Here is a 19900-nt window from a genome sequence, read left to right as displayed (position 1 = left end):
TCCAACAGAATGGCTGAATTAACATCTGCATAATAATAATAATAATAATAATAATAAATAAATAAACAGCACAAGGTCTTGTAAAAACACTTTTTTTTAATAATTTTTTCGACACATAATTTCGAGACAGTAAATTGCCAATGTTAAAAAACACGAAAAAGACGATAGCTCTGTGGTCAATGCATTAACAATAGCCTCTCAGAGCTTCAAACGATCTGAGATCGAATCTCAGTGTAACCGACAGTGTTTATGTTTTTCCATTCTTGATGCTTAAATATGCATCTGTTTATTAAAGTCAATCATCTTGTTTAATTATCAATTTACAACATAAATTTGCTACATTCAGTTGAGCCGCTGCAAAGACGACACATCTGATGAAGGAAGACTGTCAGCCGATTGCACCAGAAAATTAAGATGATGAAGCTCTCTTTAATCTGCTAAATAATTTTTTTTGTGTGTGTGTGAATCATTCACGAGATTGAGATGACTGACAGTGATATCCGGCCATAGCAACGGAAGACATTTTTCAAAACAGATCGAACAAATCAGAAAAATACTTTCAATACAGTATTGCTTTCAATTAAAAATTAACAATGAAAATGTAAAAGAAAAAGAAAATTAATTAAGTTTGAAAACCCATCGCACATTTCAAGGTATGAATAAAGTGTCGGAACAGTTTATTTATTTAAACAGGGTTGCATCGATAGAGTTTATTCCCTTTGTGATGCAAAATAAGAAACACAATCTTATTCTTGCAACATTTTAAATTTCTATTGTCAAAGAAATTGCAGCTAAATTAAAAAATTAAAACGGTACAAAACGAAAAAAGTTCAAAGCAACATAAATTAAGAACAGGCGTTTTCTTTGCCTCTCTCGCGCTGGATATTTTTTTTAGTAAGTTTGGTCTCCCTCACTGCGCGCGGCGGGTCTTTCTCGAAATTAAGCATTTCAGCGTAAAAAAAACACCATACAGCTGATAATACTGTATATGTCGCTGTGTGTCATCCACACAAATCACGAAAGAAAAAACTGTAACAAATAGCTTTTGTTCCTTCAAAGATACAACATGCCTTGCTGAATTCACCTTACAATAAAACGAGGTGGGTCGCGAATTAAAGAGCTCTGTATCTGCTAAATTGAAATTGTGTGTGGAAAACCTTTAAATACAATCAATAAAACTACAATATATAATTTAATAAGATATAGGGCCTACTGTACATAGACTATGGACTTTTGGAGATTTTGAGATTAATCCTTAAAAGAACTTTGCCTTTGCCTGCTCATCAGGCTGGCTCCGACACTCTCCATATGAAAGACGGAACATTAACACCTCTGTCCTGCACCCCCACGATAAAGCAACTATTGCCTTCTCCAAACCCCCCACAGGCTAGCTGAGTTTGCAAAACAAAACAAAGAGTTTGCCACTCGTCGTGGTGTGCCAAAACACTTCATTATAAACTTAAATATTTCATTCAAAACAATCTCAAAACGCTTTGTGACATTTTGAAAAGCCGCAGATGCATTACTGCCACTGGAACCATGAACGCAAATACTGGTTCTGATTTTATTGTTTGTCGTTTAAACGTCATACATATATTTTAACAGAACTGCTTTTGAAATTACGATTGGAATTTTTTAATAGGCTACAGAAGTAAAGTCATTGTATAATATTTGTTCCTTAGTGTAAAATGGAAATGCACGGTGATTTTATTTTGTAAATAGGCTATAAGCAAAAAACTATGTTTTAGAACTAGACAAATCTCTCTGCATCAACAATAGACTATAAAATGCATTAATAGGCTAATATAAAAATATCAGTAGTCCAAGTTAGTTCGGGATTCGAACCCGTGTCATCTAAATGATCTTAACGTAAGTTCAACCACTCGGCCACGATTCACTCGTTGCGACTTGGCCTAACGTTCCAGTGTGTGTTCGCTCACAAGAGCGAGAAGCACTCTTCATTCAAATGAACGCGCCGCCGCGTTTGTCGAACACTATCAACATGCCAGAATAAAACCTGGCTTTAGAACAATGCATAGCGTGAGACATAAGGTGTCTCAACTGTACACAGTCTACCCTATACAGTGTGAATTCGTTACAAGGTTTCATTTAATTAAATTAATGTGCAGCAATTTGTACAAATAGAGTCTATAGGCCTACTATACTGTTGTAGCCATTAAATAATCTCATTAAGTATCATATTTGTTAAAATATTATAATGTTATTTTTTTCCATCTATGTTGAATATGAAAAGTGAACAGCACGAGTAAGATAGGATGCATTATATCGAGAGATGGATATGTAGTGGGTCAGACATGATTTTGACCACTTCATTAAGTTTTGTTTAGTAGAAAACCTTTCTTTAAAGTGAATTTCGTTTTCTATAAATTGTATCTTAATTTTAATCAATTTTTCATCAACCAATTGCCTGTATTTAATAAGTAAGAGAAGCAAATATAACAGACACTAATCATGGAGGCGCCCGCGCGGTCACTTGCATTGCATGTCAGCTGGAGCGCATCTCATCCTCCTAACTTAACGAAACTCAGCGTATGCCTCACACAGACATGAGAAATACATCAAATACACAAAGCTTGAAATGTCTTCAAACGAAATAATTCAAAACGAAAATAAAAAGGCTACTCTCTGATTATGTCTTTATGTGCATTTCTCTCTAGGTGCGTTCACTACAAATATGGCGATCGTCAACTTCATCTTTGCAGTCGACACTGTCAGAAAACACTAGTTTATTGATAAAAATCAATGCACGCATCACCGGATTTACAAATACACATCTTGCTTGTTGCACGCACATATTATGTCGAAAAAACGAAATATTATGTTGAAATAACATTATTATTAATAATACATCTTTTAGAATATTTGATTAAATGCTGATGGTTGCGCTTGTTCAATTTAATAAAATTAAAACTTTAATTGTGATAATTAAAATAATTGAAAATTAAATATTTAGTGGCCAAGTTTTGCTAATTTATTATATAGGCTATTATATGCCTATTGCCTATATTAAGTAGGTCATATTAAGACAAGGCATATATTAAGTTATTTTAGCTGTTATGAGAAAAATAAATCTAACGAAATCTAAAATCTAAATCTAATAAATCTAAAAAAAAAATCTAACGCCAATTCAACATGCCAGAATAAAACCTGATTTTTGAACAATGTGTAACGCCACTCGGCCTGGTGTGCCAAAACACTACATTTTAAACTTCATTGTTTAATTCAAAACAATCTCAAAACGCGTTGTGACATTTTTTTAAAGCAGTAGCCTAGCCAATATAGATTAAGGGCATTGAAACCTGGATCTTAACTAAAACGCGTTCCGCGTATTATGCCACACTACTCCATGTATTTTTTTTTTTAAGGACTGCTTTTGAAATCACTATAAATTACTATCCGATTGTATCGCTCACGAGAGCTCTTCATTTATCTAATTCCTCAATAGAATAGTAAAAATATTCAGCGTCATTGCTCCTAATATCGTCTCTATTTTTAACTTTTGATTCTATTTTTTCAGTTCTAAAATTGATTCTATCTTTGGTTCTATTCTGTTGTAGCCTTATAGGCCTATTTATATGAAAAATATGCCTATTAGGCTTAGGGTTTTATATTCAACCCACTTACATTTTAAAATACGGCAATTGCTGCTGATTTGCACAATGTCCCTTTGCGCCACCTGGCGGTCATTTCGGGAACGACTTTGAAATGCGGCTGGTTTATTTTCGCCGCGGTGATTTCGCCGCGGCGGCTGGCGCGGCGGTAATAGGCATTCTGGTTGGGCACCATCTGTAGCAGACGAAAAACAGCATGTGACAAAAGATGAATTCACAGTACTCATAAAGAGTAGGCATAAAGTACCTGGATGACCTACTACTTCCAGCGAGATTCTGAAGTGTGCATATGATGGACACTTTACTATCCCATGAGGCCACAGGAGAGGATTGATGAATGGAGGTGAAGCGACGTAACTGACGCTGGTAGGTCACATGATAAGGGCAACATGGCGATTCTAATACGTCCAGATTACATTCCTACTACACACACTCATACTATATAGAACAAACTTTTTTAGCAGTCATGAAGTAATTACTTAATCAAAATAAGTACCTACTCAAGATGCGATTTTGGACACAGCCGATGAGTTTCCCTGTGATGACGCTTATTGTCCCTGACAAATGGCTGTAGTTCAGCCATTTGTTAACAACCACCTTTGTCAAAACAAATAAGCGGTTTTAAAAAATCACAAGTGGGTATTACTAATGTATTTTATGTCGTAGAATAAAGACATTTCTTGAGCTTGTGTTAACCACAGACTTTTTTCAAGCATTTAACCAAAACCCATAAAAAAACACTGACTTAAGGACGACTTTAGCCGGAGGGGCTAAAATGCTAGTTGTGGGTTTTGGCCTACAAAAATATGTCAAACCTGCAGCAATCTGTTATTGAAAAATCCCAGAATGCACTGGTTGAAAGCATTGCATCTTCAAAGAAGTTACTGTTCGCATACTATGGACTGTAAAAATTCTATAGTAACCAAAACCCTCCTTAAAATGAAACAAACTGAGTGCTAGAAGACATTCTATAGTATGTGAACACTTCTCCAGATTGCTCATCGAAATAGAAAGGATCTTAAAGCACCCTAAACATATGCAAGTGCCTAAAGCCCTCTCATCTTCCTGTTACTCTCAAAATTCAAAGTGGTTTCTCACTCACTGAGAGAAGATGTATGGTCAGATGTATGACTCTCAACAGATTCCTCTGAATGATACATGATTAGCCTCCAGCTTTCATCCCCTGCAATGAGGTCACCCAGAAATTCACACACTCGACCTGAAAAAAGATCTAATGATACTGAGTGCTTCTTAGAACCTAATGAGGGCCGCTTTATTGATAGTGTGGGCATATAAGAGACAAACGCACAGCGTGGTATGGATTTTTTATGTGTATTTCAGGTAGAGATTGATGTGTGAAGTTGAGGGAGACCGCTAGTGTTTACTGTACTGTGAAATTCATTGCTTGTGGCTGCATCTGAACACAAAGTAATAATTCACACTGAAATGAGACGAGAAGTGGGAAAGAGACATGGAACAAGAGGATGAACAGGGTTGAAGGCAGGAAATTAGATGAGAGAGAGGCAGAAAGACTAATGAGGGGTATGGGTGAGAAACAGAGGGATATTATCTGAAAGAAAAGGACATCGTTTAGAGTATATGGAAGAATTAGCATATTCCCTGTGAGAAAAAAAGAAATGCATCTCTCTATACTTTCTTCTGCCGCTCATAATTCCACAGTAAAACCATACAGAGAGTTTTTCGATGTTTATAATTGCTCAGGTCACAAAATAAGATAATTGCTCAATATGCACAAACTTGTCATTAGCATGATTTTCATGACAACCAAGTCACTCACACCGAAGATGCATCCTAGAAACCGGTTACCGTCACTTTGCCTGATTACAGTGATAATATAGTATATTGTAAAACGGATAGTTCCAGTCCTTGATTCTGATTGGTTGAGCCGTGTTCAAAGCCGTTGTAAATTACTCATTACTCAATTACTTTGTGATTCTTTGTTGATGCATGTGTTGCTTAGCAACCTCTTTGGAACTACATTGCTTGGCGGAGGAATAAATGTGTTATAACGTTATTTTTGTTGTTGCTGGTGTCTATTTTATGAATAAAATAAATATTAAAATGAATATTTTTATGGAGTAACCGTTTTATAAAAGCAATAAGCCCCTTGAAGCCGTGTTTTACAGTGGATTTAGAACAAGGGGGTTACGGCCCTTAGCTGTTCTAAATCCACTGTAAAACACGGCTTCAAGGGGCTTATTGCTTAAATATAATTTATACCATGGTCTGGGTGAATACTCGATTCTGATTGGCTGCAGGGTGTCCATTAAAAAGTGATAGAGGACACCTAGTAAAGGAGTTCTGGTGAAACTGACTGTTTACCGTTCGAAATTAATAAATAAATGCGCTGGCTACATCAGCTGTGAGTAACCATAGCAACAGGCAGTAAACTGAAGGGTTCTATGAGCTGAGCGGACTATAAATATCTCTGGTTGCTAAATAAACCGTCAGGCGTAACCAGGGAAACCAATATTGTTTGTAAAAACTTTAGATTTCGATTGTAAAACTACATTGTAAAAAATGATCGTAATTTTAACGGTAAAAGACTGTAAAAATACTACAGTGAAAAACTGTTAATTGGTTAACAGAAAGTTTCCGTACTATATACGGTAAATAACTGTGATAGATCTAATGGTACATTTAATGTAATTTTACTGTAAAATACCGTTAAATTTACAGTTTTTGAAAGTGAAAAAGAACAACTCATTGTATAATTTACAGTGAAAAACCGTAAATTGACATTCCCACAATTCCCTGTGTGACACTTCACATTTGATGTATTTTTGTTGAAATAACTATGTTTCTTCATAGTTTTCTTCGTTTTTTCTAATCAGTTATGTACATTAGGGTTTTATGTTACATTTAATGTTGTTAAATTAATGTTTATTGCATTTTTTAAATTTCATGTGTGTTACCGTGATGGTGTTTAATGTTTGTGTGAATGACACTGTGCAGCTTCTATAGTATTAACTTTCTTGTGGAAGAGCTGCTTGTGATGAGCTTTGATTGATCATGTGACTATCATCACTGCTGTGATTGGTGGTTATCAGTGTATTACAATGGTACAAAACAGATATTAATACTTCAGGTCTGAAGTATATTAATACCTGTCACTAGGACGGTAAATTCACATTATATCAGATAATAAAATACGATTTATTACTGTAAATTTTAAGTTAAGTCTGTAAAACCAATAACAGGTTGCTACCGTATTTTTGACGGTAAAGTTCTGGCAACCACAGTTGCCGTTTTTTTACCGTAAAAATCACGGTAAAATTTTTTACAGTGTAATTAAAATATAAACTAATGTTTTAAAAATGTGTTATTTGGCAAGTGGCCATGGTATAAGCGGGTTAATGCCCTTCAAGGTGTCCATTGTCAGGTATTAATAGACCTCCGCTGTGCGTCGGACAGTTCACGCCTCGCCGTCGTCCATTAATACCTGACAATGGACACCTCGTCGGGCATTAACCCTTACATAAAAGATATCTATATCTAGATATTTATATTTATTGATATTTAATAATGTCATCTTTTACAATCCTTTTCCTTCACATTTAAAAATCTGCAAGCATATAAAACATGACACTTGTTACAATATCATTTTTATCTCCCTGTAATGAGATAATCTAGTATTAAATATTGTTATGTTTATATTAGTGATGCATATCCACTTTCTCTATTTATTGGATTATTGGAAAATGTCTTGGGTAAAGTGCATATTCCACAGAGGAAAAACAAGCATCTCAGCCCAATACTTTGCCATTTAGCTGCTCCTATATTTGTCCCGTCCTTCTCTAGGACCAAACGACACTGACACGTCGAGCGTGTTTCCGTAAATGGCAGGTCAGGGATAAAGAAGGAAGCTGATATGTAGGCCAGAAATTGACTGGTGGCTACAGAAAATGCCATTTTGCTGCTGTCACCTAGAGAGAATTCAGGGAACATAATTGCATTTTTAGCTCTTATGGCCTCTTATGCGAAAAGCTATTAGCTCTAGCTGGGCTGGCCTACTTTGAGAAGTTAAAGACAAGCATGTCGCTCTTTACTCACGGGACACATGTTGCACTGAAGGTGAGAAGAGCCAAGTACCACATCGGGACTGGATTGATTTATGAATAGAAAATGTGACATTGGTGCTTTAAACCTCACAGGAAGCTCGTTAACACTTTAGATTACGAAACACATATTCACTATTAGGAGTTTTCTCTCAATAAACTCATAATTATGGCTTTTTGATATTAAATAAGGTAGTTGTTGTAGTGGTTAAGTTTAGGTATGTAGAAGAATATGGTCATACAGAATAAGGAATTAATATGCATGCTAATAAGCAACTACTGTAGTTAAGAGTGAATGAATATGTGTTCGCTAATCTAAAGTGTTTAGCTCTTGTCTTAAACAATCATATGAATATAGTTTGCATTTACTCTTTCCATTCCATTAAATCCAGTCTATGAGCTCCAAATGCATAATTATATAAAGTAGCATCTGTGTTTGTAACATTATATCGAATTGAGACAGATGTTAAGGCCAGAGAGACAGATGTCTGTGTCTCTCTTTTCCCCAACTCAAATGCTTTTGACACATCGGTTTGCTTTAGGAGATCTCTTCCCAAAACAACAATCATGTTCTCAATTCATTCCCTGCTCTGGAAACCAACTCAAAGAGAAATATTAAGCATGTTTTGAGAGAGTGTTAAATACACATACTGTTTTCTTTGTCTCCTACTGTGAAATGTTTCACTTTGCACCTCTGCGTCCTTCATTATCAGCCCTCATTACAGATAAATGGTGTAAGACTGAACCTTTGATTAATCATTTACATAATCAAACGCATGTGTTCAGGGTAATGGAATAAATGAGGTGTTCTCTCTCACCGTTTGTCTTCATGTGCTCTCTCCGTGTCCTGGTTGCAGGTATCTCGTCTTCCTGCAGATCAAGAGAGATCTGTACCACGGCCGTCTCCTCTGCAAAACGTCTGACGCAGCCTTATTGGCAGCTTACATCTTACAAGGTAAAGTAGAAGGAAATGTAACCCTAGAGCTTAATACTTAAGACAGAAGCTGTGTGATGCCATTCTAAAGTTTGGGGTCGGTTTATTTTTTTTTACATAATACTAATATTCAGCAAAGATGGATTAAATTGATCAAAAGTGACAGTAAAGATTTTTACGTTGTTACAATTTCTGTTTCAAATAAGTGTTATTTTGAACTTTCTATTCATCAGAGTCATTGAACATTGATCATAATAAATGTTTCTTGAGCAGAAAATCAGCATATTAGAATGTGACACTGAAATGATGTTGAAAATTCAGCTTTGCCTTCACAGGACTAATATATAATAATGTAATTTTCACAATTTTAACTGTTTTTACTCTATTTGTGATCAAATAAATGCAACTTTAAAGACCATAAGATACTTCTTTAAAAATGTTTAAAAACTCATACCAATCCCAAACTTTACAACGGTAGTGTATATAATGTACTTTTATGAATTCAGGTTCATTGGGATATTGGGAAAAAGTGTCCCAATCAACCTGAATTCAACCTAATTTATTTTTAATTATTACACAATCAAACATATATTTGTTTCTAATAGGGATGTACCAACACTGTAAAAAAATTATATGATTAATAAGTTATGACAAATGTTTTTACATTGCTTAAACTCATCAAAATGAGTTAAGCAATTTTAAGTCATTTAATTTAAGTCATTTAAGTTGAAATGACTTAAACATCCAAGTTGATTGTACTTAAAAATTTAAGGCAGCAACTTTTTTTTTTTCAGTAAATGTTCTGTATCAGCCAATGAATGATCGGTATCAGCTGATAAATGCAATTGTATGCAATCAAAAGACATTCAAACTGGTGAAACTTATACTGTGTGTGAAGAAATTGACTATTGTGGTGAATTTAGGGCTGTCAAGTTAATGCGACAATGACGCATTCACAGTTAAAAAAATAGCGACATTATACAGTTTTTATTGAAGTGTAATTATTATATCTGAAAATATATTGCAGTTGAATATAATAGTTTGAGCTCTTTTGTTACTTTTAACCTTAATGTACCAAATGAGAGGGTTCTCTATTTTACAGCATTAGATGGGAGAGATTTTTTTTCCTTATAAGAAAGTCAAACTATCAGTATCGGCAGATATCATTCAGAATAATTGGCTATTGGTATCGGCAGAAAAATGTAGTATCTGTGCATCACTAATTTCTAATATAAAATACTGAATATTTCAAAAAATATTTTTCCCCATGAATTTCCAACATTGTTTTCAATACCAGAATCAATTATTTTAATCTGTTCTCTCTCAGTTGAATTTGGGCATTTGTTCAGTAGCCTACAGAGATGTTTGAGGTTTAGTCACATGAGAAGGGAAAATAGCAGCTTAGAGGTCGGGATGCACAGTAATGTTCTTTGACAGGTTGATCAGGGCCATGTTTTAGACGACTCTGTTGAATTAAAGATGCACTTTTCCATCACTGTTCCCAATGGTCAGGACTCAGAGAGGCTTGTGGGTACCAGTCGGGGCCGTGCGGCCCATATAAGCTGAGAATGCTCTGCACACCAAAGCCATTTGAGAGAATGAGTTTGTGGACTCGCTAATTAATATTAACACTACTATATCATCCCTTGTTATTTGAGGTGCAACATAGAGCTTACATAATAAAATGTTGGTAATACGTATGTAACTGTCCGTCATTTATTCATTTGCCTAACTACTGTAATTTTCTTATGGAGGGTTTTGGGTAAACAGATTCCCAGTTACGCTCTGTTGCTATGCATCGTCATTATTGTTCCACATTCTCATTGGTTAGCTGGCATATGGGGGATTTTATGTGCAAGGAAAAATGTGCTGTCAATCACTGAAAATCACATTGTGGTTGATACAATACTAAATCAAATAATAAAAAAGTCATAACTGAAACTATTTTCATAGTATTTTCTCCACAGGGAAATTTACTGTTGCACCCGGTTTAAGACGTCAGCGCTTGCCACTGGTACCAAGTGCAGAAGCAAACAGCATATTAAAAATGCTCTTACTATATGCTAATCCACAAAACCCTTGCAAAGAACATATGGCTCCCAACACTTGCTCTCACAGAGCATGTTCATTAAAAAAACACGGTAGCATGGCCATATGTGAACTAAAATGCACGGTTGCACGATGAAAGATTGATTTAGTGTCCGCTCCACTGCTGAGGTATGACACTATGAATGGTTGCATGATGAAAGATTGATTTTATGACTACTTTGCAGCTGAGATTGGAGACTACGACCCGGGAAAGCATCCAGAGGGCTACAGCTCCAAGTTCCAGTTCTTCCCCAAGCACTCAGAGAAACTGGAAAGAAGGATTGCAGAGATTCACAAGACAGAGTTAATGTACGTGCAACCTTTTCCCCTGCTTTTTCTTTATCTATGGCTTAGGAATTATGGAAAAGACTTTTCAGAATCCCCTTCTCTCTCCTGTGTGTTTCTGAGCTTCACTGCTGAGGTTGATGGGGGTCAGTGACTGCTAACAGCTTTTCCTAGTAATGCAGAATCAATACCACTTCACAATAAGTGTCCATTTGATAACATTGGCATTGGGTGACAACAGTATTTTTTATGTCTTTACTGCCAATTGTGATCTATTTAATGCATCCTTACTGAATCTTACTGAATAAACATGTATAATTTCTACCTGAATAAGTTAATTCAGGCAAGAAAAAAAAAGAAGTAAATTCTATATTAGTACTCAATTTAAGCTTGTAGAAATTAAAGTGTAAATATCAATGTTATAAAATTAAGTAAAACCTACTCAACTTTCTGATACTGGTTATGAATAATTAATAAGGTTGCATTTTTCACTGTTCTGTGTTTAAACTGTTGTAATCATTTGTTGTTAAGTTTAATAACTTGCTGTTTTGTGACATCTGGAGTTCATTTTCTACTCAAAATGACACATTCATACTCAAAAATGATTCAAGGAATGCTACTGTTACTGTGTATTGTGTACCAAGTATTGATCGGGTGGGTATCACATTACTTCTATTATGTAGATATGTTGTCTAGACACTATCTACTGTATTATTTACATGGATGTTCTAAGTAAAGCATATACTTTAAAAGCATGGTTTAATTCAGTGTTATATTGTTTGAGTAAAATGTACTTAAAACAGAGTATTCTAAAAAGTAATCTCCAACTTCAACCGGCCAAGTTAAGTTACTTATTTTCTTTGTTAATTAATTTAGTTAAGTAGATTTTACTTAATTCCATGTGTGAAATTTACTTAAAAAATATGAATTGTAATGTGTGTTTAGAAGCTGTTGACTATTCATAAATGGGCGGCAAATGAACATAAGGCGGTTTGACTGCTATATTTTGGAAGTTGTCGCCCCACCAAACTAGATGATCCACCAAACAGGAGCATGCTTACTGCTGCCCTCTGGTGGTGTGACTGTTCTATGACGAGAGACACTTCATCAGTCTCATTATGTGTGTAAAGTATGTTGGGAATGTAGAGCGAATATGTCTGTTTAGATCTTCAGAATGATCCAGTACGTAAGTCAGTCCTGATGTCTGTTAACAATCGCTTTCTCACGACGTTAAGGGTCGCTTTTCTTCGCTGATTTGGATTGAAATACAAGGCAGGCGGTCTTGTTGCATTAAGGTCTTGAATGTTGAATGGCTGGTGCTGAATAAAACATGAATCGGTGAGAGGTTTCCTGGAGAGATGATACTTGAACTGTCTGGTCGGTTTGGTTTTGCTTTCTATTTAGTGGCTGCTTATCGATGTCGTTCAAGTGTAAAGTGTCACAATAGATGCGTTTATTTACATTCACATCAACATTATGTTTCTGGACAGGTGTTTTTTGTTTTTTACATTGCAATGATTTTCCACTTTTTACAAAAACCAATAATAATGTGGATTCAATCCAATACCTACTGTATGGCACCAGTATGCTTTAAAGTACTAAAGTATTCTTTAAGTTAATTTCATTAAGTATACTTAAGAAAAGTTCAAGTACACTTTGTAGAATACTTGTGTTATATCAGTGTATTAGTAGTATACTTTTAAGTGTACTATTTCAATTCTACTTCTCTGTGTACAAAAGTATACTTTAAGTGTAACAGTAGTAAACTTTGAGTACACAACTAGTTTACAACTACATATTTCATTTGTACTGCAACTATACCACAAATGAACATAGAGGTATGTGGATAGTTTACTAGTCAAATACTTGTAGCACTTTTTTAGTTTATGAAAGTACACTTTGAAGTATACTCTCAGTGAATAGTAGTTTTTATATTGCAAGTATACTTGTAAGTGAACTTAACATTATACATGTAGTTTACTATTTATAATTTTTTTAACACCTCAAGTATACTATGTTCCTATTAGATATACATTTTTATACTTGAAATATACAGAAACTTTAAGTTAATAACTCTACTTTAAGTAGATTTGAAGTAAATTCCAATGTACACTACAAGTGCACTATACAAAAATTCACATACTCAGAATAAGTGCTAGGAATCTGTTTTCTTTATTAATCAATATTTTCAAACAATGTAATGTAAAACTATGTGAAAAAAGTATTCAATAGGCTACTCAATCAAAAGAGTAAACACAGCTACAAGCAAAGTGTACTTAGAATACTTAATTATACTTGTAATATCTCCATCAAAAGATTGAGTACACGTTTTGGCCAAATATACTTTTCTGTCAGTATACTTAAGTATATTTCTGAGAAGTACATAAAAAGTAGACTGAAAGGATACTGTCTTAGTTTTAGTTTAAAATATGTGTACTAATAGCACACTTGAATAAAGGTTTTTTATGTTGTTGTTGTAATCTGTGACTGATGTGCGGTCGCACCACTGAATGACACAGATGGTGTTTTAATGTGTTGTTTTGCAGAGGTCAAACTCCAGAGACGGCTGAGCTGAAGTTCCTGCAGAAAGCACAAATGCTTGAAACATACGGCGTGGATCCTCATCCCTGCAAGGTTAGATGGCTCTATCTGACGCATCCAGAAGCTATTTGTGTACAGCAGTTTCTCAAACTTTTTCAAACCAAGGACCCTTTCATAATCATAGAATGTTCATGAAACAGAAAGATTCCCATTCAGATTCCACAAGTCTCTAGAAACCATAAGTCAGTCAGTGTGATTTGTATACATATACATATTTACATTTACATTTACGCATTTGGCAGACGCTTTTATCCAAAGCGACTTACACTGCATTTCAAGCTACACATTTACATTCTTATCAGTTCTTACTTTCCCTGGGAATTGAACCCATGACCTTGGCGTTGCAAGCGCCTTTTTAGCAAAGATGCATTAAAATGATCAAAAGTTTATAGACATTTATAATGTCACAAAAGAGATGTTAGAAATGTAAGAAATGTTTATTGAACAGCAAATCAGCATATTAGAATGATTTCTGAAGGATCATGTGACAGAAGACTGGAGTAATGATGCTGAAAAATCAGCTTTGCATCACAAGATTTAATTGCATTTGAAAATATTTATAAATAAAAAGGGTTATTTAAATTGTAGTATTATTTCACAATATTACTTTTGTTACTCTTTTTTTGATCAAATAAATGCGGCCTTGGTGAGCATAAGAGACTTCTTTCAAAAACATAAAAAAATCGTACAAATCCCAAACATTTGAACAGTAATATATATTAATATTTTTTAGCATAAAATAAATACAAGAATACTTATAGCCAGAGACTTAATATAGTCAATGTATTATAGTCAGTAGTTTTATTATTTGTGTATAAATCCAGTATATAAAATATATGTATGTGTATGTATATATATATATATATATATATATATGTATGTATATATATATATATATATATATGTATGTATATATATATATATATATATATATATATATATATATATTGTAAAGCTGTATAGAAATTGAATGTAAAAACAAGGCCATTAAAATAGTGTACTAAAGCGTGTCCTCTATAACGCTTGGTTCTTTCAGTGAGTTTTTTTCCACAGTTTCACTAAATTTATTGACTCCTGTTGAGAAACATCTTCTGTCGGTTTAATCTCAACAGTAAAAACCCAAAACTTCCGTTTTACAGCTAAACATTACATAAAGTTAGCCTGACAATACAAGTATGAAGGCTCTGTTGTTATGATCACTTGCTGTACGGTCCTGTATTGAGTCTTCCTACTCAATGTCTGCTTGTTAAGAAAGGAAGATGACGTGGTTCTCCTCTGTCGCTGTTCATCACAGGATGTGTCTGGGAACCCAGCTTTCCTAGCCTTCACTCCGTTCGGTTTTGTCGTGCTTCAAGGGAACAAGAGAGTCCATTTCCTCAAATGGTGAGTCACTGATACTTGCCTATTTTCCCTACTGAACTTCTATTGACGTCTTCGGGGTTGAGTAAACACAGACATGCATACACACATGCGTCGTGAAGCTGAAAATAATGAGTCATTCTCGTCTAGCGACAGACTCTGGGTATACAAGTCACAGCTGGTTTTATTATATTGTATTATACGTTCCCAGCCAAAAGGGCCCGAGCATCTGCCTCTTTCTGAACCGTTAGAGCAGACAGGTGTCCAATTATCCTTCTGCAGATCTCCATGCAGAGGGCATGTTTAAAGTCATCCCGCCACAACAAGTCTGTGAGGTCTGGCCATACAAAGAGAAGAGAAATCATAAAACACTGAACCATTGTGCAGCCTGGCCTGTGTCTCAGTGTTTTATGTGGTTCAGTCTGTAGAGAATGTACACTGTATGTCACAATTAAAGCAAGAGTAAAGAAAAAGTGCAGAATTGATTTGTCTGTGTTCGTTTGTCTGTGAGAAATACAGCAGGAACAGAATATTGAAGTTTATAGTGTCTTGTTCATTTTAATAATTAAAATGAGCTCATATAATACAATTTGGAAACATGTTGTCAGCTTAATTTCATTTGTGTAATTTCATGCTTTTGTATTGAGACTTCATGAATAATACAGGATAATTATGTATTTTTTTACTGTAACATTGTTGTCTATGTAGTTTATATATTTATATATATTATATACTGTGTATGTATTTGTGTATGTATATATATAAATATACACATTACAATACAACATGCATTTACATTTGATAAAATGTATGATATATATATATACAGTACATATATATATATGTAAATGTAATTAATTATATACATTTATGATAATTAATTATATACATTTACACATTGATATTTATGTATGTTTTACTATAATGTCATTTTGTATGTAGTTTATGTATGTGTAGATAGATAGATAGATAGATAGATAGATAGATAGACAGACTACATGGACAATAATATTCACACACACTCACAAACATATATAAGACATTTAATAGTTTACACAATATACAAATATACAACTACATACATATAATATTTACATTTGATAAAATGTAAATATTACATATATTGTAATACCTTTATTCTTGTATTCTTCCTCCTGTACAGGCATGAGGTGACCAAACTGAAGTTTGAGGGAAAGACATTCCATATATATGCAAATCAGAAGGAGGTGAGAACATTAATTATGCAAACATTGGTGAAGTCGAAGATAATTACAATACACCAAATTTTCTTATGATAATGGCACAATCTGTGAAACTTTAATAATTCCTTTCAACGCCAGTGCTGGATCAGTGCACCTTTAATGACTTATCGTTATGCACAGGACAAAAAGATCATCTTGACGTACTTTGCTCCGACTCCAGAAGCCTGCAAACACCTCTGGAAATGCGGTGTTGAAAATCAAGCTTTCTACAAGTGAGTTTTTGCACTCCTCCTCTCATCGAGACACATACATCGGTTCGGTTAGACGGGTGAGATGCTTCTGAAAGGGCGACTGCACAATAATTTGTCCCTTTCTGCAACCCTATCATTTCCTCTTTCCAGAGTTTATTTAAGCCTGGTAAATAAGCTGACTAATAACTAATAATGCAAGGCAAGTGTGGTCTCGACAGCTGCTTTTTTACCTCACGGGTCAACTAATGGACCAGCCGCGTGCTGAGGATGACCTTTACTGCCTGAGCAATGAGAGATGCGTTCTGCTAGCTCCTCCAGAGCGATGTCCGTGCACATTTCAGTCACGGTTGGCTGTACGCGTCCTTGCCCACGCCATGGGAAGTGTTTAAAGCAGCTCAAGGAAGACCGCAGTGTTACGGATGAGCACAGACTCACAAAACTGCTGAGCCACCGCTGGTTTTATGATGAACGATTTTGGCTAACTGAGGTGACATCTTTGGAACAAGAGTCTGTTTCAGCACTCATGAAGTGTGGGAAAGCTCAATTTAAGTGAAGGGAATGGTGTAATCACTGAATTGGCACGGCGCCTTATCAAAACTGAATCTGCATTGTATTCCAAGTCTGACTGAATTCATTCCACTGGGGGAAAGAGAAATGTGGAGATGTAGTTCAAGTCCCCTAGAGAAGTGGAATTTGTGGCAAGTGAAGGCAGATGATAATTGAAGAGTGGGTTTATGATTCACATAAAGGCTGTCTTTGGGGACGGAGATTCCACACCTGGTGATGAAAAGCCTGAATCGAATGTTCACCAGAGACTGACTGAGTCAGAATACTTTCAGTTTCAGTCATTGAGGGTTAGATAGATGTAGTATGACAAAATCTATCTTTTTTATTATATACTTAATTAAAATCATTAGTATTTACTTAATAAATACTTATTTAAATAATTAACAAAAATACCTTTACTTTCTTAAATACAGCTGAATTGAATTAATGAAATACAATTGAAAATGAATCCCATTTAAGTAATTTTTTTTTAAATTTGGAAGTTGATGAATGCAACCTAAGAAGTAAGATTGTTCATAACACATGAGAAATGTAAAGCTGTTTTTTATGCAACTTTTGAGATAAAAACAAAAGACTGTACAATTAATATGGGAAAGAAAATTCAGATTTTTATTGGATGAGTCGTATTTGAAGTCATAATTAATACACACATACTTGTGTCCTCAGATCAATTCAATTTTATGTTAATTTAATGTGGCAAGTTTAATCATTTCATTCATATATAACTAATATAGCAAATAATAATCTAACACAGTATAACAGGTCTAGAAAAATAAGTTTTCACAGATTTCTACTGCATCAGGTTACAGTTTATGCCATCATATGGTGGACAGAAACAAAGTGTTTTTACTTAGTAACTTAGATATTTCACCCAAACATGAAATTCTGTCATCATTTACTCACCATCAAGTTGTTCCAAACCTGTATGAATTTCTTTCTGTTTTGAAGAATATGGGTAACCAAACAGTTGATGGTTGCCCCATTGACATCCACTGTATGGAAAAATACTATGGAAGTCAATGGCTACCATCAACTGTTTGATTACTGACATTCTTCATAATATCTTCTTTTGTGTTCAGCAGAAGAAAGAAACTCATACAGATTTGGACCAACATGAGGGCGAGTAAATAATGACAGAATTTTCATTTTTTGGATGTACTATCCCTTTAAGTAAATTTTCAAATATCGTTAGCCTCATAGCATAATTGCCTAAGTCATATTTAAAAAAAAAAAAGACTTAGGCAATTATGCTATGAGGCTAACGATATCTTTACTTGTTTTAAAGTATTTTAATTTGATCTTCACAAGATTCCATAGTGATGTCTGATTTGTGATCAGGCTGTTTCTTTTCAATGAATATGTTAGATCAGTCCAATACTTTTAACACTTGGGAACATTAAAAAACCTTTTACTCAAGTAAAATTGAAAAGAAGTACTTATACTTTTACTGGAGTAATCTTTTATTAGGGTTCTCAGGCACTTGTTTGTACTTCATCCACCACGGTAAATATAGATTTATAAAATATAGGTAAACAGAACATATCTGATTACAGCAGTGTGATATTTTTGTGTAAAAGAGTTAAAAGAGAAATTCTCCTTAATTCAGAATATGTAGCTTAGAAATAGTGAGTCAAATGTCTAAATGTGTTCAGAGAACGTTCGGAGTTGAATGATTTCTCTCGGTCCGTCCTCAGGTTGGAGAAGTCGAGCCAGGTTCGTACGGTGTCCAGCAGTAACCTGTTCTTCAAGGGGAGTCGTTTCCGCTTCAGGTAAGTGTGGATGGATAGGTCACTGCCGGTGGACCACCACAGCCTCAGGGGTCCCGCTGTCCTCGTCCCGGTCACATAGAGGTGACAGCTTCGGAGCCAATGCACCACGACCTGCTGCGGATGGTGCTGTTCACACAGGCCACCTCTTAGACACAAGTGTTTACTTATTACCAGCAATTGTAACAGATGAATGGAGCCATCGGGGCAATTAAACAAACAGCACGATCCATTATTATAGTGGGCTCTCAGACTCAAACGCCTAATTAGGAAATTGATAACGGTTATTTTCTCACTCCTATGTAAGGAGACAGGCAGGATTTTAAGGCAACGACTCCGTTGGGAGTTTTTGGTTAAAGGGAAGTAGTTCAGTCACAGACTGAGGCAGAGATTGAGTTAAGAGAGGGGACTCAATAAGGTTAATCTAATTCCTGAGCTTCATGGACTCGAGTAGCAGTGGTCCCTCAGTCACAGGGATTTTCACACAATTCCCACCAAAATGCCAGCTGTTTGAAAGCGTTGCTGTTTTATCCTCAATGGTTGAGCTGTTTTCTTTTGGTTGATTTTGATAGATGAAGCTGAAACAGTCTCAAAACAGGGTGTGAAATTAACACCCACCAACAACTGTAAATGCAGGTGCTTTTTGCACAGTGGCAGGTAGTTTTGCTCATCTGCCAGCTACTGTGGTGAGTGTCCTGCAACATATTTCCAGTCAGGGAATATTTTAGCATGTTTGTGCATCTTACATTGAAGATATTATATTATATAATTTTTGTGTTATTTTTTATAATATTATTGTGGCAATATAATATAATACAATGTGAATACAAAGAGAACTATATTTCAGATATTGAAGGTGATATCATTTTTGTTACAGTGTGAATATATATGGGTATTTAAGATGATTAATTTTTTTATTTTTTTTTGGAACAAATATATTTTACACTAGCAGGGATAAAACTGGACACGTTTTTGTAATTCGTTTTTGTTTGATTTCAGTGGAAGAGTAGCCAAAGAGGTAATGGAGCAGAGTGCAAAAATTAAACGGGAACCTCCAGAAATACATAGGTATGCATGAGTGCGGTGATAACCGTATAATTGCTAACACTGGGTCATGTTCTTCTGATGGCGTCACA

General features: G+C 34.9%; 1 protein-coding gene across 2 annotated transcripts in view; it reads left to right on the top strand.

Moving 5' to 3' along the window:
• frmd5a (FERM domain containing 5a) overlaps positions 1-19900 on the top strand; it is a 117368-nt gene that overhangs the window by 86978 nt on the left and 10490 nt on the right. For both annotated transcript variants that reach the window (XM_084123749.1, XM_084123748.1), the window contains exons 5-12: positions 8569-8666; positions 10919-11042; positions 13565-13652; positions 14914-15002; positions 16141-16204; positions 16361-16452; positions 18693-18767; positions 19764-19832. In XM_084123749.1, the coding sequence (XP_083979875.1) occupies positions 8569-8666; positions 10919-11042; positions 13565-13652; positions 14914-15002; positions 16141-16204; positions 16361-16452; positions 18693-18767; positions 19764-19832 (699 nt within the window). The remainder of the gene's footprint in view (positions 1-8568; positions 8667-10918; positions 11043-13564; positions 13653-14913; positions 15003-16140; positions 16205-16360; positions 16453-18692; positions 18768-19763; positions 19833-19900) is intronic.

This window comes from Abramis brama (assembly GCF_963993115.1).
Source record: "Abramis brama genome assembly, chromosome: 9".
Taxonomy (NCBI): domain Eukaryota; kingdom Metazoa; phylum Chordata; class Actinopteri; order Cypriniformes; family Leuciscidae; genus Abramis; species Abramis brama.
Note: the sequence above shows the minus strand (reverse complement) of the source record. Positions and strands in the feature narration are given on the sequence as shown.